General features: G+C 51.2%; 1 protein-coding gene and 1 long non-coding RNA gene across 7 annotated transcripts in view; both read left to right on the top strand.

Moving 5' to 3' along the window:
• Window positions 1-21,633, top strand: part of PDE9A (phosphodiesterase 9A) — a 90,683-nt gene that overhangs the window by 3,477 nt on the left and 65,573 nt on the right. The window contains exon 2 of one of the 6 annotated variants that reach the window (XM_074324827.1): window positions 5,798-5,870. The exons of the other annotated variants lie outside the window; for them this stretch is intronic. Within the exon in view, the coding sequence (XP_074180928.1) occupies window positions 5,838-5,870 (33 nt within the window). The 5' untranslated portion in view covers window positions 5,798-5,837. The remainder of the gene's footprint in view (window positions 1-5,797; window positions 5,871-21,633) is intronic. 6 annotated transcript variants of the gene reach the window in all.
• LOC141570012 (uncharacterized) lies at window positions 5,877-13,993 on the top strand. The gene is made up of 2 exons (XR_012493771.1): window positions 5,877-6,176; window positions 6,619-13,993. It is a non-coding gene; the product is annotated as an uncharacterized LOC141570012 (long non-coding RNA).

Here is a 21,633-nt window from a genome sequence, read left to right as displayed (position 1 = left end):
CTGAAGGCCACTTAAACCGGACATGTCCGACCCCTGGAGGCCCCTGGAGGGGGATGGCTAGAGCCTTGAACCCCACTGATGTCATCAGAGTGACAGATAATCACAAGGAGACCTCTCTTGGTAGTCACGCGGAGCGGTGGAGGCCATGGTGCTGGGACAGACAGCCTCGCAGTGCCCTGCTCTGCCACTTGCCAGCTGGGAAGCCCAAGGGACGTTACCTTGTCCTAGATGAAGTAGGTACAGTGGTGGTGCCCCCTGTGGGGTGACTGCAGATGGCACTAAGTAATACCCGAAAAGTGCTCGTCACATGGGGAGGCTCAGTAAACCTGTCCTGTCCTTGGCCTGGGCACAGCATGGCCCCTCCCCACGCCTCAGCCCCTCCCCCGCCCCGGACCTGCCAATGCAGACTCTGGAAGAAGCGATGGCAGGTGACTTGTTGTCCCTTGTTTTGCATCTCTGGGAGCCCACTGTGACTGAAGCACAGAGAGGGAGGCAGTGCCAAGGACCCCAAGACCTTGGGTCCCACTGCCCAGGGCATCTTCACCTCTGACTTGGCAGAGGCTACTCTCGTATTGGAATGGGGGCACTTCCACCCTGAGACGACGGGGTCCAGTAGCCTCAGCCTTTGGGCACTGAGGGGCTGCCTGGCCTCAGAGACGTGCAGAATACAGCTCTGGTCATCAGGGAAGGAAAGCCAGGGCAGAGGGAGGGCCAGGACGTGCACGTCAGACCCACTGGTGTGAACGACATGCAAACGGGTGAAACAGGGAAGCAGCCGGGGGTCTCGGTGCCAGCAACAGGCAGGGGGCAGCAGGGACTGGGCCAGCGGGTAGCCTTGGGTCACTGCAGGCTGGGTCCCAGCACCCCTGTCCTCGGTTTGCTGCCTGTGGGGTAGCTGGCATGCCATCCTCCATCTCTCCTACAATAAGTGGCATAAACTGAACGATCTCCATCCAGTCACCCGCTCCCCCGGCTGCGGGCGACCCAACAGGCCACACTTTTGGGGACTGGGGGAGGTCTTTGGTCAAGAGGGCTAAGAGAGTTCCCAGAGACACAGGGACCTCAAGTGTCCACCTGACAAGATAGCAGCAGCCCACCAGCTGGTCCTGCCCCGGTGAAGGAGTCCCCCTTGTCCCCCACTTGCTCCCCGGGCCAGACAGGCAGTGTGACGAGAGCTGGCCACTTAGACACCCACAGCTGGGCACACGCACTCCTACTCTGTGGAACCCAGCTGGGCAGCTAGTGGCTGAGCTCGACATGGAACCGTACACAGCCTCCTGCTCAGCTCGCCAGGCTGCTGCCTCCTGCTTCTGTGGGTCAGGGGCTGCATTTCCAAAGTTCTGAATCTTTCTGAGAAAACAATATATTCTAAGGTAGTGCACACCTAGAGACCGGCCTTTGGGAGTGAAAAAGTGCACGCACCTGTCCCTGGGCACATAGGTTCACCGTCGTGGTGGGTCACCATGCAGATGCACTCAGCTGCCGTGGAGGGTTCCAGACATTTCCTATGTCAGGAAATATCTCTGCAGGTGACCATCGGGTTATTTGCCTCAGCCCCATCCCCGTCTGCTTGTCACTCCCCCCACCCCCACCCCCACACCGTGTCCTTGTTTCCCAAAGCTGCTCGTCCCACAAGAGCATTTGCCCACAGCAGAAACGCGAAGCACCCCTGGAAACTTGGTCTGGATGCAATTACAGCCAAATGTTTTATTCACTTTGCTTTAGATTCCCTGCTAACATTTTTTCCACCATTTTAAACTGTAGTAAAATACACATAGCACAAAATGTTACCATCGTAACCACTTCTGAGCGTACAGATCAGTGGCATTAAGCACACTCACATTGTTGCACAACCATCAGAACCATCCACCTCCAGAACTTTTCATCTCCCCGACTGAAACTCAGTCCCCGTTCAACACTAGCTTCCCCTCCCCCTCCCAGCCCCTGGCCCCACCATCCACTTCCTGTGCCTATGGATGTGACGCCTCCAGGAACCTCCTGTGAGGTGATCACACAGTATTTGTCCTTCTGTGACCAGCTTACTTCACTCAGCACCATGTCCTCTAGGTTCCTTCGTGTTGGCACAGGCGTCAGAATGTCCTTCCATTTTAAGGCTGAATACCTTTCTATGGTGTGTTTATACACGTTCTGTTTGTCTGTCCAGCCGTCAGCGAATCTGCCCGATATTTTTTAAACCTCAGTCACTTCCATTCTCATTTCCTCAGTTTACAACGGTGTATCCTTGTGTCTTCTGACAAATTTTGGGTTCCCTGCAGCCCTCCCCATTTCCCAGGCGTAGTTGTTCATCTAGGAGGGTGGTGTGTGGTGTAGTCTGTGACATGTGACGTGTCACAGGCAGGGACCTGAGGACATGCTTTTCAGGTTCAGCTGCACTCTGTTCAGTCACCAGGAACGTGGTGCAGGGTCGAGAGCAGGGTTCTGGAGCAAGCCTGTCTGCATTTGGACCCGGCGCGTGTGCAAGCTGCTTACGTGCTTTGGGGTCTCCGTCTGCGAAGTGGGGCGAAGGGAGCATCTGCCTCAAAGGACTGTGATTCAGTGTGTGAATGTATGTCATCTGCTGTCAGGGGCTAAAGTCGTGGTTGTTTTTATTTGTTTGTCATTTATTTATCCGTGTTGTCGATTCAGGACAGCTGAATGTCTGGTTGAGGAAGACTTACTGAGACTGGTAGCCTCATGCTCACAAGTTGGCCGGTGGCCACTGGGCACCCCGCCATGGCTCCAGCACAGGGCCAGGTGTCCAGGTGGCCCACTCTGTGGGGTGGAAGGCCGGCCAGCCCACAGCGCTTCCAGCTCAGTGACTGCGTGCGGCTGTGCTTCCCAGATGAGCCCCCAATGTGCCCTCGTTCCCGCATTCTTCCCACCCAAAAAAAAAAGACCACAAATGCCCTTCATTTCTCCTCCAACCCTTTCAGAGGTGGGGCTGCCATGAGGAGGGAGCGAGGGTGACCACTCCGTGTAGGCATGGTCCCCAGGCTGCAGGGTCATTTGTTCTGCTGGAGGAGGTGGTGGTGGCAGTGATGGCACAGTACTTAGCAAGGGACATCAGCCTTGCTGCTAAAACAAGCTGTGCTCAGAGAAGGCTTGCCTGGCCACTCACTGTCCATCACGGCCCAGGAGCACTCTGCTGTGTGTGTCACTTGGTTGCTGGCCACACGTCCCCCACAGGTCCCCCATATGCCACCTCAGACAGCTGCCTGGCTGAGGGGGGTTTTGGGGGAACAAAGAGCCAACCGTGGAATGGCAGGAGTTGGTGGCATTCGTCATTGTCAAGCTCTCCTTGGTTTAGCCCAGAGCACTGCCGTCAGGAAAAGCTGCCACCAAATGACAGCTTTAGGGTGACCAGGGCACTGTCTGTCCAGATGGGGTTCAGTCACCTTGGGGGCCAGTGGCACATTGCGCTAATTTATTTTGTAAGCACAGCAGTTAATGGAACCCGGCGATTCAGACTCTTTATCCTCACAGCTTCTGCCTTTGGGATTCTACAAAAACTTTTATGGCCTTACATGTAACAGAAGAGGAGGGAGTACATGCGGCATTATCTGGAGATCTTTAATAATCTCTCCACCTAGGCTTACAATTGCAAGAACAGCTAACACAGAGCGCTGTCGACAGAAGCAGCTGGGTGTGGCTGGCGACCGCATCTGTCCCATGTCTGTTGCTCCCACCGTTTCTAAAGTGCTTTGGGAAACAGCACCCAAATGGTTTTCATTCATGGTTGTGTAAGTTTCACATGGGGAGATTTACGATGTGAGTGGTGGTTAAAGTTTCACAGTTAGTGGTCATCGTGCTCTGACATCTGTCAGTGCAGCATGTCATGCAAGCCTGGAATGTTTACCATCACAATTAATAACATCCAAAGCCTAGAAGCTATTCAGGAAGTGCTGGGACATGTGACTGCAGAGGTGGCCAATGACTGCATGGCCATTTGGACTCCTTCGGACTTAAGACACCCCCTGAGCCGCCAGGACACGCCGCCATGGTCCCGACATGTTTGAGCCCCAAGCAGCAGAGATGGGAGATGGCATCTGTGCCCTCCTGGCAGACGGCCTGGAATAGTCCAAGGAACGAGAGTCCACAGAGGAGCTGCCTGTGGCCAAGTTGAAAATGGGGCCGTGTAGGAGTTTCCTCCACAAATACTTCTCTGAGCAGCCCTGGGTGGCACCGTGCTGACAAGGGGATGGAAGGGCCACAGCTTCAGGGACCTGAGACGTGATGCGTGGATGACGAGGCTCAGCAGAGCGTCTGGCAGGTGACGAGGCACCTGGTGGGCGGGGCAGGCGGAGGGCTCTTCCCAGAGTAACACCTGCAGGTGCCTGAAGTGTTGCCCCTTAGAATCGTGGCGGATTCTGAGGGCTTCCCACGAATGAGCCTGGAGAGTGTGCGCGGACGTGCCGGCCGACACAGACTGATATTCTGACCTGCAGACATGTCGAGGCCTCCTTCCGCCCAGCCACCCCCACTCCCTGCACCCCAGCATATCACCCAGATGTGATACAGGGTGCCAAGCCCCATAGCCCATTTTTTCCAACTAGTTCTCCGCTCAGCACCTTCCCTCCCAGGCCTTTCCCCAAAGCACAGACCTCTGCAGGGCTTGGGGACCCTGGGTCTCCTGGAGTAGCCGGGGCCACCGCTGGGTGCCAGGCTTCCTGGAATGCTCCAGGTCCCACTGGTCTGGGCTTCCTGATTCAGTCTCAGCCCCTGCGATGAACCCACTGTGCGTCCTCCAGATGATAGGTCGGCAGCCTTGAGAGGAAACCCAGAGCCAATCGGGTCCAGACACAGAATGGCCGTGAGGCGCCTCTAGCTCCCACCTGCCCCTCTGATGTGCCAGGCTTGGCTTCTGGAAGAAAGCTCCCGGGGTTAGCGGCTTTCAGCCAACTGCTGGGAGCCCACGCATCAAACTGAACATGGTGGGCCCGAGAGAGGTTCTTCGGTTCAGCAAGGAAGGCTGCCTGGGCGTCGTGGCCTGGACACGCTGTGACACGGGTGCTGGTGACGTGGGCCGTGCCAACAGTATGATGCTGGTCTCAGGATGGCACTGCCCGGGCTGAGCTTCTGTCACAGTGACCAGCCACCACAAAGTCCGATGGCATTGAGCAGAAACCCCGATCTTGGGGGGTGCGTGTAGCAGCTACAGGGAGGCAGCAAGGTTTCCCGTCTGGCAGACTCGGCCTGGACAACACCCAGGACAGTGGGAAGGCCGCTCCAGCCACCGCAGCGGCAGGCGTGGAACCAAGTTGGACCAGTTCGAGGCCCCTGTCGCCCACGCTCTGAGACATTTCTTTTCTGGCAGGAAAACCAAGTTCAATTTTTCTAATGAAATTGCAAGCGAAAAAAGGAAAGGAAAAAGAGGGCGCAATGGAGGGAGGAAGGATGGTCTTCTCCCCACTGCAGGTGGACGCTCCTTGGGCTGCCCCGTCCACACAGCCAGCGAACCCCACAGCCTTTCTCCAGGGCCCCGATTGTGATGGCCACTGTTGACAGGGTGCCCGTGTGAGCCTCAGTTCCCGCTCCATGACGCTTGCTTACCAGGCCAGCGGCGCTCCCTGGGTCTGAGCTGGGGCAGGGTCCTTTCCTCCTTCCTGTCTCAGGTCTCGCTGTCACACGGTTTCTTCTGCGTCTTTTCATCCTGGTCCAGCGTCCGCCGTTCTCACATCCCACCTTGAGACAGGGCTGCAGGGGCTGCATGTTGGGAGAGGGCTCCCCATGGATGGTCCCTGAGGGGCTGTGGCCCAGCTGCTCCCCAGCACCTCCTCTTCCACCCTCCCCCCCACAGGTGCAAGGGACTCTGACCCCAGGGACCACAGTGGAGCCTGATGCGACAGAGCCATGTCGGGCCCAGGGGAGAAGTGAGTAGAAGAGCAGGGCAAGGGCGCCATGAGGGGCAATGCGAAGGCCGTGCACCCACAGTTGCCTGTTTGACTCTGAGCTCAAGGTGTAAAGCAAATTGTAACCCGAGAGACCCCTTCAGAGCCTCCACCCATAACACAGCCCTCCGGAGTGAGCTCCAGCTCGGCACGTTTCTTGTGCTCTTGGCTTCTTGCTCTTTGCATTTTCAATCCCCTGTGATCCATTATTTATGACAGTGGAGACTGGCCTCAGACACCAGAAGTGAAAACAACAAAAAAAAGCAACCCAGAAAGAAGACAGGAGCGGTGAGTGGGTCAGCCCTGACAAACGGGTTCTGTGCAGAGGGGCCTGAGGCAGACGCAGGGGTAGGCAGTGGGCCCAGACGTCCCACCCAGCCCTGGGAGCCGGAGGGCGTGTGCACACGGTCTGGGTAGCTGCGTCCTGTAAGGAACACCCTCAACCAGGACAGGAATTCCCCTGAGTTCCCAGGCTGTCCCCTCCAGCCTCCCTGCTCCCACCCAGACCCACATAAGCTCTGGGTGGGGGTGGGGGGTGCAGCCTCTGACCTGCTTGTGAGCCTTCAATCCATCTCTTGCTGGCCCCTCCTGAAGTGTGGTCCCAGTATCCGCTCGTGCCGCACACAGCTTAAAGGACCCCCATCACCTGCAGAGACGATCCCAGCCTTCTCCTGTGTGTGTGTTGTCAGCCTTCCCTGTGCCTCCCCGGTGACTCTGTGGTCATCTTTAGGGGCCCACCCAGACAATCCAGCATAACCTCATATCAAAATCCTTAACCTGCTCACATCTACAGAGACTTTGGCGATCGTAAGGTGACGTTCACAGCCTCCTGGGTGTCTTTGGGGCATGGGCATTATTCAGGGGCCACAGGGCTCTTAGCCATTTCCTTGTAAATACATTTCTAGCCTCAGCTCACACCACATGTCCTTGGCTCCACAGGCTGCATGATCCAGGCTCTCATGATCGCTGCATCCTCCCCCAGCAGGGTCGTTGGTCTGGGGTGTGGGTGGGCAAAGCGAGGAGGCCACACCTTCCCGTCCCCTCCTGCTTTAGGCCACCCTGCTCCTGTCGCCTCCCCGCTCCTGTCAGCCCTCTCACAGCATCTGTCAAACCTGCCCTTATTTTCGTGTGTGTTGTTCACATCACTGCCTCCCCTGCCTGCCAGCTGCATGTTCTGGGTGGGGTCTTAGATAGCTCTTTACTCCCCACCACATTTTGCTGTACAATTTGATTAAATTAATCCATGTTAAGCAAATGTGCTTCTTAGATCCTTTCACCTAAAAGATGTTTATTGACGGTCTCCTGTGTGCTGGACCCCGGAGAAGGTGCGTGATAGAGAGATGAACCTTGGGAGGCCGTGGAGCCCTCCAGAACGCCAACCCAACCCCCCCACCACCACCACCACCTTCGTTGCTTATCCAGCTGCCCTGGAACCCGCAGGCTGGGGTTCGCCTCTGCGGCGCTGTGGGCTGGCTGCATGATCTGGGGCTTCAGTAGCCACATCTGTAAAGCAAGGGTAGCATCTGCCTCGCAGACGTTGTATAGTGCTCAGCACGTAGGGTATCTTTGTAAGTATTTTATAGAGGCTACTGGTATCTTCCCTCTGTGCAGATTAGGAAAATATGCGATGAAGAGAATAAGGAATTTGCCCACAGTCCCCAAGTCCGTGAGAGACAGAGCTGGGAGTTGAATTGGGAGGCCAGCTTCCGGTGAGGCCACAAAACACTGCGTGGCCGTGCCTCTCCTTGGAGAAAGAAGTCTGCCCGTGGGTTTGCTCGGCATGCGAGCGTCTCTCGGGCTGGGTACAGAAACCGCCCCACAAAGTGATAACCCCCCACCCCCAGTCTACTACCCTTCTGACATCGTACGTAGCTGTTACAATTCCCTTGACTCTATTCCCTATGCTGTACTTTACATCCCGTGACTATATATATATTACATATGTAATTGTAGTTGACATTCAGTATTACTCAGCTTCAGGTGTACAGTGCAGTGATCAGGCATCTACATGGTCCATGAAGTGGTCTCCTTAATAAGACATGTGCCCCTCTGACCCCCTACAAAATCTTTACATTATTGATTATATTCCCCAAACTGTCTTTCATATCCCTGTGGCAATATTGTGGCCACCAATCTGTACCTTCTAATCCCTACACCTTCTCCCCCATCCCCAGCCCCCTCCCATCTAGCAACCCTCAGCTTTTCCTCTACATCTCTGAGACTATTTCTGTTTAGTTTGCTCATTTATTCTATTCTTTAGATTCCACATATAAGTGAGATCATATGGTATTTGTCTTTCTCTGTCTGACTTATTTCACTTAGCATAATGTTCTCTAGGTCCATCCATGTTGTTGCAAATGGTAAGATTTCATTCTTTTTTATGGCTGAGTAATACTCCATTGTATAAATGTACCGTAGTTTCTTAATCCATTTCTGTTGTTTCCATGTCTTGGCTATTGTGAATAGCACTGCAATAAACATAGGGGTACATATGTTTTTTCGAATTAGTGTTTTGGATTTCTCTAGATAGACACCCAAGAGTGGAATTGCTGGGTCGTGAGGTAGTTCCATTTTCAATTTTTTGAGATACCTCTGTATACAGTTTTCCATAGTGGCTGTACCAATCTGCAATCTCACCGACAGTGCACAAGGGTTCCCTTTTCTCCACATCCTCGCTAGCACTTGCTCTTTGTTGATTTATTGATGATAGCCATTCTGACCGGAGTGAGGTGATATCTCATTGTGGTTTTTATTTGCATTTCTCTAATGATTAGTGATGTTGAGCATTTTTTCATGTCTGTTGACCATCTGTATGTCCTCTTTAGAGAAATGTCTCTTCATGTCCTCTGCCTATTTTTTAATTGGGTTGTTTGGGTTTTTTTGGTGTTGAGTTGTATGAGTTTTCTATAAATTTCGGATATTAACCCTTTGTCAGATGTATCATTGGCAAATATCTTCTCCCATTCAATAGGATGCCTTTTTGTTTTATTAATGATTTCCTTTGCTGTGAAAAAAACTTTTTAGTTTGGTGTAATCCCATATATTTATTGTTTCTTTTGCTTTCCTTCCCCAAGGGGATATATCAGTAAAAATATTGCTAAGGGTAATGTCTGCAAATTTACTTCCTATATTTTCTTTCTTGTTTTTTTTTTTTTTACTTCCCATATTTTCTTCTAGGAGTTTTATGGTTTTGGATCTTACATTTTAATCTTTAATCCATTTTGAATTTATTCTCATATATGGTGTAAGAAGGTGGTCCAGTTTCTTTTTTTTTTTACATGTGTCTGTCCAGTTTTCCCAGCACCATTTATTGAATAGACTGTCTTTACCCCAATGTAAAAATTCTTGCTTCCATTGTCATAGACTAAATTACCATATAGACATGGATTTATTTCTGGGCTCGCTATTCTGTTCCGTTGATCTGTGTGTCTGTTTTCATGCCAATGCTATGCTGTTTTGATTATAGTATTATTTGATGATACCTCCCACTTTGTTCTTATTTCTCAAGATTGCCATGGCTATTCGGGGTCTTTTATGATTCCATATAAATTTTAGGATATATGTTCTAGTTCTGTGAAAAATGCCATTGGTAATTTGATAGGGATTGCGTTGAATCTATATATTGCCTTAGGTAGTATGGAAGTTTTAACAATATTAATTATTCCTATCCATGAGCATGGTATGTGTTTCCATCTATTTGTATCTTCTTTAATTTCTCTTTTCAGTGTCTTATAATTTTCTGAGTACAGGTCTTTTACTTCTTTGGTTAAATTTATTCCTAAGTATTTTATTGTTTTTGAAGCAGTTGTAAATGGGATTGTTTTCTTAATTTCTCTTTCTGATAGTTTGTTATTAGTGTACACAAATGCAACTGATTTCTGAATATTAATTTTGTATCCCACTACTTTACTAAATTCATTTATTAGTTTCAATAGCTTTTGGTGGAGTCTTTGGGGTTCTCTATGTATAATATCATGACATCTGCATATAATGACAATTTTACTTCCTCCTTCCAATTGGATGCCTTTTATTTCTTTTTCTTGTTTGATTGCTGTGGCTAGAACTTCCAGAACTATATTGAATAAAAGTGGTGAAAGTGGGTAACCTTGCCTTGTTCCTGATCTTAAGGGGAATGGTTTTATCTTTTCCCCATTGAGTATGATGTTAACTGTGGGTTTATGATATATGATCTTTATTATGTTGAAATATGATCCCTCTATTCCCACTTTGCTAAGAGTTTTTATCATAAATGACTGCTAGATTTTGTCAAATGCCTTTTCTGTATCTATTGACAGGACCATATGATTTTTATTTTTCATTTTGTTAATATGGTGTATCACATTAATTGATTTGTAGATAGTGAACCAACCTTGCAAACCAGGAATGAGTCCCACTTGATCGTGGTGTATGATCTTTTTAATATGTTGCTGAATTCAATTTGCTAATATTTTGTTGAGGATTTTTTCATCTATGTTCATTAGGGATGTTGGCCTGTGGTTTTCTTTTTTTGTAATGTCTTTGTCTGTTTTGGGGATCAGGATGATATTGGCCTCGTAAAAAGAGTTTGGGAGCCTTCCCTCCTTGTGGATTTTTTGGAATAGTTTGAGGAGAATAGATGATAATTCTTTTTTCAATGTTTGGTAAAATTCACCTGTGAAGCCATCTGGTTCAGGCTTTTGTTTGTTGGGAGCTTATTGATTACTGCTTCAATTTACTGATAGTAATCAGTCTATTCAGGTTTTCCGTTTCTTCTTGATTCAGCCTTGGAAGTTTGTGTGCTTCTAGAAAGTTATCCATTTCTTCCATGTCGTCTAATTTGTTGGTGTATAGTTGCTTGTAACTATAATCCATTCTTAATGTGATATCAATGTTAAGTGTTCTAAAAATAAGGGGCACCACAGTGGACAATTATATATAATTTATAATCAGAGGTGAGTTGCAGATGAATTGCAGATATACATAGGTAGCTGGGTAGATAGTGTACAATGTTTTCTTTAGTGAACATGTGTTTATTTCTTGAGTAATAACACAAAACTGTGGGATTTTGATCTTGGTCTCTTTTTAACTTGTTTTATATGTTAAACACTTGGAATTCTCGAGTGCCCAAAAGGTAATGGAAATTCACTTTTTAACTCACCCAAAGATAGAAAAGTTGTGAATTCACTGTGGGTTGGAGTTTGGCTGTTCCATGGGCTGGGCTGGCTGGGTTCTAATTCCTAGAGCTGGAGCATGAGGTCCAGGAGGCAGACTGAAATGCTCTGGTTTGTGGCAGACAAAGCCTTATGAAAGCTTATAGACGCTTGTATAAAAGCTTAATAGTTTATAAAAGCTATAAAAAGCAAGCCATGGTCTGATAGACAAAAGAAAGGGAATTTGAATTGGTTTGCTTTCCTCTGGGAGGAGGGCCCACATCAATAGTCATTCCAACTATGCAAGCAGAAGGCAGTGTCTGTAATTTGCAAATGAGACAAACAGAGAATACAGGGAGTGACAGTGGCAAATAGGCAAAGAGACCACTTCTACTTCCCATGCAGACCTCCACTAAAAGTCTGATTTCAGGTATAGCACGAATCTCTGGGCTTGGAGCCAGGTGGGTCCGAGTTGCACCCTGGACCACACTGACCAGGCCAAGCAAGCTGCTTTTCTCACTGTGGCTCAGAGTCCTCATCTGTGATGGAATGATGATGTCACCAAGCTTATGAGGTTCTTACAAGGACCAAGGTCATAGGGCTTGTAAGGCACTTGGCTCAGGTTCTGGCCCAAGTGTGGGCTGAATCCTGTTAGGTGGTGGTGGTGGTGACTGATGGTGGTGATGGTGGTAGAGGCGATGGTGGTGGTGATGATGGTGTGTTTGTTGATGTTGATGGTGGTGATGGTGGCGATGGTGGTGGTGGTGGTGGTGGTGATGATGGTGATGATGGTGGTGATGGTGATGATTATGGCAGTGATGGTGGAGATGATAGTGGTCATAGTGGCATTGGCATTATTAGTGGTAGAACATAAAACCAGCAGACACAAAATTCAGCATCAACTCCGTTCACACAGGAGGATACTTTCTCTGATCTGATAGATCCTACGCTCACTGTTGGGATGCGAAGGAACTGGCCCAGTCCTGCCCACAAGGACCTCGTCTTCCAAAGACTTCCTTCCATATTTAATGGAAGAGAAAACTAACATTAACCAGAGTAAGGTCAAATTGATCATTTAGCCTATCAGCTTTTTTTGTTAAATCCTGCCTGGTGACCCTAGTAACTAATGCACACTTGTACGGACATGACCCGGGTGTCATTGCAATTTGGATATAGTTGGATGTGGCTGACAATACAGGAAGGTCAGTTAGAGAGACATCCTTCTGTCCCATACTCTACCGAAACACCCACATGTTGAAGCTAAGGCTGTACATTCTCAGTGCATCTTACTTGTGCAAATGGCCTTTGAGGGGTCAAGGAGGAGTCTCCCACCCCGAGGAAGCATTTCAAGGGGCCCCTCCTGTAATCAGCTGCCATTAACTTGTCACTTAATGTATACCAGGCCTTCTGTATGTCACACTGAATCCTAGCACTCCGTGGGTGAGGTGGGATTTTCCTCACTTTGCAGATGAAGAATCAGAGCCTCAGAAAGATTAAGCCACTCTGGGCCAAGCTGGTACAGGAGGGGCTGAAAGTGAACTCACATCTCTGATTCCTCCCTACCCAGCCCTCTCCCCTGCTTGTGCCTGGAGCAGTGCACAGCACCAACGTCCGGCGGGGTGATCCTGGCGGTGTGAGTGAGACAGCTGGAATGGCAGGGAGCAGCTAAGAGTAAGAGCAGCCGTTCACCAAGCTCACTCTGCTAACTGTCCTCATTTCCAGGCCCCTCTCTGCCCCGATGTCAAAGAGTTAGTGCAGTGACTTGCACCATTTTAGCAACTGAACTGTTTTTTTCTCATCATTTTACATGCAATTCTAATATATAAAGTTTATATAAACTGTTAAGTGACGTGCGTCAGTCCCCATTTATCCTATAAATTCAAATCTGGAGCACCCACTAGAGGATCAGTGGGAACAGAGTGTCCTTGTGTGAGCACCACCTTTGGAATTGGGGCTTCAGGGCGAGAGCCACGCCTCACGGCATCAGCATTGTTTGTTTTGCCGGCCCCCCAGCCCCCCAAACACTGCCTGAGTTGGGCCCTGGGCTACACCATTCTGGGAACATGGACGGGCTTGAATACCTGGGCAGTGTGGCCCCGCGACTCGCCAGCCAGCAGGCATCTACGAAACACTTGGGTGGTCGTGGGCTGTCTCGCGGGTACCGACCGAATGGACCTGGGCCCTAAGGTAACATGTCCCTCCTAGAATGCATTGATATTTAAGTTACTACAGCTGAGTGTTGCTTTGTAATTAGTGTGGAAAGGAGTTTAAGTAGATCTCCGTAAAGGAAGTAGGTCTGAACCCAGTGCTGCCAGGGCCACTCTCACCTCATCACATGCCCCCAGGCAGCACTGGTCTACAGAACCCCCTTCTGGGAGTCTAGGTGTGGCTTCCCCCTGCTGTCTGGCCCAAGCTCACTGCAGCCCCTCAAAAAGCTCACTTCAGTGGGGTTTTGAATATGAATGGATCTGAGGGGCATTGGGATAAGGTTTGGAGCTTTAGAAATTCTTTAACAGGAGTCCTTTTTCTCTAGGGGGAGTGAGGCCTGCCTCCGGGCTGCATCTCAGGACCCAGAGTGACTGTGCGGGTGGGAGCAGCGTCTCCCCTCCCCCCCTTCTGTCTGCAGGGCCGCAGGTTCCCTTGGTCTTTGTTCAGCCTGTGTGCCCGGACCTGTGGCCAGCCCAGAACCTTCCCCCTGGGTCCATCCCAGGAGGCACCTGGCTTGGTCTTTGCTCTCCATCATGTGATTCCGCCCCCTCCCCACCCCCACCCCGGTTCTGCCACTGTCTTTGCCCCTCCCCCTCCTCTCTGATTCACTCCTGGTGCCTCCCTCTCATGCACACGTTCCCCCCACTCCTGGCTAAGTGCTATTTAAATTCTGAATTCTGTCCTCTGGTGAACTGTTGTTTAATTTTCTCATCTGCTTGGCTTAATGCCAAATAGTACTCTTTCCAAATAAAAATGGTAAAGACCTTTTTTCTCTCTGAAGAGTTCGATGGGATGGCTGTGAGCGCGCTCCTTGGAGGGACCCTCCGTGAGCTTGCTCAGTTATTGATCCCCAGGCTCCACGGCGAGGTCCACGGAAATACTCTCTTGGTTATAAAAGCCCTGCGTGTTCATTGCAGAATATTTGAAAAACGCAGAGCAATATACAAACAGCAATGAAATAACCCATTATCACACCAGGAAGACGAGACTGCTAACACTTCAGGACCTGTCCCACTGCTGTTTTCTCCTGTGAGTGAGCGCGTGTGTGTGCGTGGACAGGCGCCTGTGTGTTTCTTTCTTTGCATAATTTTTTATCCTGGTCACTTTCACTCAGCATTACATCAGCAGCATTTCCCATATAGCATGAAATAGTCTTCAAAAACGTGATCTTAATGCCTATAGAATATTCCATCATGGAGACTTACTAAAATGTAATAATTTCATCCTTTGTGAGATATTTAGCTTAATCCCATGCAATTAATAAAGAAGAGGCACGTCCCTAGCAATGTGTCTTTACTGGCAGAGTGACAGCATAGGACAGTGGTTTGGGCGGGAACCTGGGAAGGGATGGGCTTACCATGAAGATAAACTGATTTATGGAAAGCACCCAGAATGGTGCCTGATACTTAATAAATGCCTTGTTATTATGTTTGTTATTATTATTTCCTTAAGAGCAATTCCTGGGCTGGCCCGGTGACTCAGGTGGTGGGAGGGCCCTGCTCCCAACACCCTGGTGGCGGTTCGATTCCCACATGGGCCAGTGAGCTGCGCCCTCTACAGTTAAGATTGTGAACAACAGCTCTCCCTGGAGCTGGGCCGCTGTGAGCAGCCGGAGGTTGGCGTGGGCTGCTGTGTGCTGCCGTGGGCTACCGTGTGCTGCCATCTGCAGCTGGTGGCCAGCGTGAGTGGCCGGCCAGCCAGCGAGAGCTGCTGTGAGCGGCTGACTGACAACCAGCGAACAACTTCCTCAGCTGGGGGAGCACAAGGCTCCTAACACCAGCACCGGCCAGGGAGCTGTGTCCTACACAACTAGACTGAGAAACAATGGCTTGAACCGGAGTGGGGGGGGGGGGGAGGCGGAAGAAGGGGGGAAAAAAGAACCTAGAAATGGGATTCTGGGTCAGAGGGCACGCGTACTGCCACACCACCTCCCACCAGGGCTATGTGGGCATACATTCCTCAAAGCATCCCCCTCACACCCCAGACGAGTTTGTGCCATCACCTTATTTCAAATAAGCTCTTGGGGATTATTGTGGATTCATGTGTTGTTAGAAATACTATGGAGAGACCTATGTCCCTTCACTCAGGTTCCCCTGGTGGTGACGTCTTGCAAGCGACAGTGCAGTGTCCCAACCAGAATGTTATGTTGCCGGTGGGACGAGCCACCACGCTCCTCAGGCCTCCTGTGCTGTGCCCGTGTGAGTGCGTGGATTCAGTTCTAGATGGTTCCATCGCAGGCATAGGTCCTCGTGTCCTCCACCACCATCTCGATACAGAACAGTTCTGTCCCTTTTGAAACCACACCCACCTTCCCCACCCCCACGACTCACGCGTCCCTAACTCCGCAAACACCAACCTGCTCTCCATCTCTATAATTTTGTCATTGCAGGAGTGTCATCTGAATGGAATCAAACAGGGTGTAACCTTTTGGCGTTGGCGTTTATTCATCCAGCTTAGACCCCTGGAGGCCCATGGCAGTGGGTGGGTGGGTCAGTAGTTCTTTCGTCTTCCTTGCTGAGCAGTGCTTCACGGCCGGTACCGACTGCAGCGTGTTTAACAGTCGCCCGTTGAAGGGCGTCTGGGTTGCTTCCAGATTTTGGCCATCCACCCCTTTTTCACTTGGAGCAATTTGATCACTGGCCTTCGGTTTCTTGGAGGCCAGTGTGGCTCTTTGTAGAAGTCAGTGCCCTTACTTGGGTTGGGTGGAGATTTCTGACGTCAGGGTGACATTGATCATGAATCAACATGGTGGTCAAGGTACAAGAGTAAATAAAAGTGGGAGGATGTGTAATGCTGAGGTTTAAGATGCTTTGGCGCAGCATCTGCCTCTGGGACCTGGCTGTCACCTTCCCCTGTAACCATTTAAAATCACCCGGGGAAAGACTGTAGGAGAATTCTGAGGTGGAGCATTTTGCTCCAGAATGATTACTCCAGCGTCAAAGAAACGCTGTGAAACTGTCGCTCAGGTGATTGACTAGAACGTCTCACAGCTTGTGTAAGCGATACCAGCGAGACAATGAACAGCACTGCGTGTTTTACAACAGCCCCCAACAGCATGACACAGACAGTTGTTCATGAATTCGAACAGTAACACAGACGTTGTCTGTGAGTTTGAAAGGGAATCAAGCCACACCAGCTTGGTGAGATTGTCTCCCTGGTGAAGAAGCTCGTATCGGGGCTCCCTGAGAGAATTCAGAGGCCGCTGCTCCCTTGCAGGGCACCTCCCACCATCCCCCACCTTGCCTGGCCCCACGTAATGAACTCCTCTGTGATAGTTGTGGTTTTGGTCTTCCCTAGCCTGCAAAACTCAACCCAAACCTAAACTGCCATTCAGTTATTGTCTTTGTCCTGGGTTGGGAGCATTTCATCACGTAGCCCTACAAATATCTGTGTGAGAAACCCACAACTTCTAGGGGTCATTGACTTCGTGCCAATCCAAAGTAGAATTTGACAAATGCAGCAAGAAGTGTTCTCAGCAGCTGCAAAGAATTTCTATTCAAATAGAAATAGAAAACTGAACTGGGGGTCTGCTTCCCAGTCGGTGTGGAAGAACAGGGGACACAGAGCCTGGGGTGCTCAGAGGGGGTGCTTGGCTACCCCTCTGCTGTTTGCGTTCCTCTGCTGCTATCACGACCCCCCCTCCCCCAAGTCCCTTCCCCCAACTCCTTTCAGCTCTAAAGGAGGAATAACTTCCTCATTGGTCACAGCCAACCACATTTGGACTGAATAGATGCCCCAAAGGCAGGGTGAATGAGAGTCATGTTTCTATGTGGAGCCCACACCCCTGCTTTCTCGGGCACTCCTGCCCAGTCCCTCTATAGCTGAGCCCCCTGCGGGCTGCCCTCTCCCCTTCCCTATGGTCCTGCCCTGTGCGCCTGGCACCACGGAGGCCCAGCTCTGGGCGGTTCTCCCCCCAGCGGCTCCTTGGTCAGCCACCCTGAAAAAGGAGAAGGCAAGAAGGAAAAGAATAGATTGTGGACATAAGACCAGCTCTTCTCAAAGCTTTCTTTTAAAACGTCTTCACGTATGTGAATTCATGGGTGAATTTTAAGTCGCCGTGTACGGGAGCACGCATGCATCCTAAGTGCACGCTCCAAAAGCCAGACCTGGTGTCTGGCAGAAATGGAAGACAGTGCCTGCTGCTCAGCACCCAGCCTGGCCCCAGGCGCACGGACCAACGTGGCCTCCATGTCTGAAAACAGGCGGGGTGGCAGCCGTGAGCATCTGTGGTGAGGGCCAGGGTGGACGTGAAAGCAGGCGCTGGGCCTGCTGCATTCCAAGGTCAGGGACGCACAGAGGAGCTGGGAGTGGAGTCGGAGGTCCCTTCCCTCGCAAGAGGCAGTGGTGGAACCTGAGCTTCGGGACACCTGCCTGCGTCACAGTCCGGCCAGCTTCCCCCACGGCAGAATCTGCTGCTGGATTGAAGGACTGGTCACCGGAGAGATCTCACTGGACCAGTCCCTACAAACTGGAAAGTGGGGCTTTATTCCCACGCGTTTCAGATTCACAAAAACACTGTGCGGTGACCCAGGAGAGGTCCAGGCTGAATGTGAGGAAGCCCCAGTGCCAGTCGGTGGAAGAACCTTCTCGGGAAGGCCTGGCACAGGCGAAGCCGCCGCCTGTGGGTGAACACCTCAGTGCCTCGTTGGTCTTGCTGCGGCCGGGAGCCCCTCCCCCGCCCCATGTCTGTGCTGTCTTCTTCCTGTGTCCTCTGTCCCTGTCAGGCTCACGACATTGAAATCCTGTTTCCTCTCCAGAGCGTTCAGCCAGCTCATCCTTCACTCCCGTCTCCTCTCCCTTCGCGGTGCCCTTCCCAACCCTCACTGCACATCTCGTGCTGAAAGACGCAGCCACGTTTCCCGGTGGAGAGTTTCCAGGGAACCTGGAGGCCCTTTAACTCTGCGCAGTGGTTTATAGGAAGACCACAGAGCGCCCTCAGATGCTCCTGCCCAGAGGTGATCAAATCTTTCTCCGCCTAACCTCATAACATGCAAACTCGATTATCTGGAGCTGCCCGGTGGCCTGGAGACCCGTCCGTCCTCCTGCCTTCTGGCTCAAAACGGCACAATGTGTGGCTGGGTAACAGGGACTGGAGGGGCCCCTTTCTGCACCCTGCCCTCCAGGAGCCTCTGAATGAGGCGTCCAGAGGGGAGAAAAGGAACACAGACTCTCTGGGCACTTCATCAATAGAATCAGGTCCCAGGTCTCTGGACTCAGAATCAAAAAGAAGTCACTCCACTCCCAGGCCTGTAGAAACTGCCCTGCCCAGTCTCCTTAGCCCAGCTGGACATGGGTTTGGCAGCCCTCTGGCATCTGCTCCATAATTACCAGCCCTGTTTTTCTAAATAGGTTTGGTCAAAGTGCTTTTGATACCCAGAAACATTCTTATACCAGTTCAGGAAGGCCTCGGTTTGCACGGGTCTCAATGGACGTGGGGTGGGGGCTCACTGATAGGCTGCGGTAAGGCCACTGCGACTCCCTAGAACAAAGCCCCAGGATCCAGGTGCCAGGAAGCTGGGGGGTCCTGGGCTCACCGCTCTCTGCTCCCCTCCTGCCCTCCCCCTCGTCCCTTCTCAGGGGCTGCTGCTCATTTGTCTGGGTGGCCTGGAATGGTCAGCCCAGGATGGACTCCCTGTGACCCTAGTTGCCATCGGCTCTGAATCATTTAGTAAAAGTTCCCATGAGGAAAGGTGACTGGATACTGGCCAGACAGTCATCGGTCAGGCCGTGGTGGGGGGATGATCACCAGGAATGGGGTTATGTCCAGCGGGGGGGAGTGTCCTGCACAGCCAACTGCCGGAGGCGCCCCCAAGCTGTCAGGGGTGTGCGCTGGCCACTGCAGCGCCCTGGGTCTCTCCTAAACCCCACCTGTAAGGGCAGGTCTACTCTATCAGCAACTGGGGTGGAGGATACAGCCCTGACCACAGCCCTAGTTGGCCAATAGGGACAGATCAAGGCCAGTCCCAACCCTGAGCGGAGCCCGTGTGCGTGTGCAGCTGGGCAGTGGGCGGTGCTCAGGCCTCCATTCCTGCCTTGCCAGAGTCAAGGGCAGCGCCTCCCCCAGGAAGCAGTGGAAATAGGAAATAGAGGAGCTGGGTTAGACATTCTTTCTTCTAGCTCTGGAAGCCCTGTAGATTGTAAATTTGAATTTGTACTAAAATAAAATTGGATACCGAACAAAATGTGGCCAGAAGTCATTCTGGGTGCATTTGGCAACGCGGAGACCCCTGGAGACTTGCATCCAGAATCAGGGTTTTAGAGGCAGCAGGGACCGTGAGATTCATGGCCAACTGAGACGCATGATGCTGAACTGCATGTTCACACAGCAGTGTACCGAGTGATTCCGTTCAGACACGCTCCCTCACATGTTGTTCGTCACGGCCCGAGAGGCAGGTGAGGTGAGCAACCCATTTACACAGTGGCAACCCGAGGCTGCAAGTGGTTCCCGTCGTGCCCGTGGGGTGGGGGACGCAGTGAAACAGAAGGCAGTGGACAGGAGTACCTGGCAGGGACAAGCGTCAGACCCGCGCTCCGGCCACAGCACCATTGCGAGAAGGGGGCGGGTTTAGTACAGACATCCAGAGGCGGGCAGACACTTGGTGTCGTGGACGCGGAGCTCAGGTGTGTGCCCTGAGCAGTGGTGCCTGGGGTGTGAGCCTGACTGCCACTCGCTGGCTGGGCCGGGGGGGGGGAGAGGGCGGCTTTACAGATCTCTCTGCCTCAGTTTCCTCATGGAGATCCCTTAGCCCGGGGCTGGGCCTGGGGTCACACTCGCTGAGTGTCAGATCCTCTGTGATGAGAGCAGCAGGAGGTTCCCTGGACTTTCACAGGCCCAGCTGAATAGAAGGGAAGTGCAATATCCGGCCTCCGAGTCCTCATCGGTTTGTCTGGTCTCGTTCCAATACCACGGCTGTCAGTCAAACCACTGAAGAGTTGGGGTGACCTGCCGTCCTCACTCATGATCTCCAGCCCCGATTTGCCTCAAGTTGGATGGCAATACAGACGCTTTAGTTTTTCATTAATCTTGCTGCCTCCAGATCTCATTTTAAAATTTATTTGACCGTCCATCTCCCCTCCTCCCTGTTTTGGTGCTCTTTGTTTCTGGCTAAAGACTAAAGGATTTGCAAAATGATTCAACATGTGAACAGAAATCCTGTGCCGTCCTCATAAGACTGCCTGAGGAGTGGGGGTTCTGCCCGGGCCAACCAAGCTATGGGGGCCAGTTTCCCGCAGCCGCAATAGCTGGTCTGGTCCCAAGCAGCTCCTGACCCTCTGCAAAGATGTCACTGTCCCAGCACTTCCCCACAAGGGCCCCCGTGCTTCTCACCCCTCTCACCTGCTGATAAGGTGCTACAACCACTTCAAAGGAGAAATCAAACATCCACACATTTATATGCAGAACATGCGTTTCCATGTAATTAATCCTTTCTGCTTATTCCACATTGCCTCCCAGCTTCCCAGCCTGTTGTCCAAAACATCCTCAAAGAAAGATTATTCTGGACCGCAGAATAAGGCTGGCCTCACTGGGTGTAGCTGGGTAGCTTGTACAGGGCAGCAAGAGTGTCACCAGTCATAGGGCCCCTCTTGAGTTTGCCTCGCTGGAAGCCTTTGTAATTGGACTTTTTAAGGCTTCCATTACCTGCTATCCCGAGGCTAGAAAGGCAAGCTCAAGATTCTCTTACAAATTTGGGTGAACTCATCTCTTGTCCCCAGAGTATTCCCAGTCCCCCGTGCTGCCAATGGGTGCCCTTCTTCTCACCTGGCAGGCGGGAGGCTGAGGGCCAGGTTCCAGGTCAGAGCCTCAGGGAGGGTTCTGCAAACACCTGCTCCTGTGGTCCCATTGGGCTCCTTACAATCCTTACAAGATTCCGGTCACACCGGAGTCAGGGAGGAAATCGGTTGCAAACCTCTTTCCCTGATTATTTCCTGGTAAAAAGGAGGACAGATTCTTATGGAAACTTCGCAGATACCTACCGTGTTTCCCCGAAATTAAGACCTAGCCAGACCATCAGCTCTAATGCGTCTTTTGGAGCAAAAATTAATATAAGACCCGGTTTTATATTATAGTAAAATAAGACCGGGTCTTATATTAATTTTTGCTCCAAAAGACGCATTAGGGCTGATGGTCTGGCTAGGTCTTATTTTCAGGGAAACATGGTACATTGGTACATTGCCATGAAAAGTAAAAACTTACCAAAAGTTTCTGAATCAAGGGAGGAAGACAGTAAAAATCAGATGTCAGTTACAAATGTTTCATTTCGGGTTACAAAAGCATCTAGTAGGTTGGTAAGAGTTACAAGTAGCTTAAAAAGAAAGCGAGAGCTTCCTGTCCACCCGGAAAATCGAACATTAAAACATTGTCAGCAGCACTGCAGACGCGTCCGCCACCACGGGCCGCCTGCATCCGT

The sequence above is a fragment of the Rhinolophus sinicus genome, linkage group LG01 (genome assembly GCF_036562045.2).
Source record: "Rhinolophus sinicus isolate RSC01 linkage group LG01, ASM3656204v1, whole genome shotgun sequence".
NCBI lineage: Eukaryota > Metazoa > Chordata > Mammalia > Chiroptera > Rhinolophidae > Rhinolophus > Rhinolophus sinicus.
This window is presented reverse-complemented; position numbering and strand designations above follow the sequence as displayed.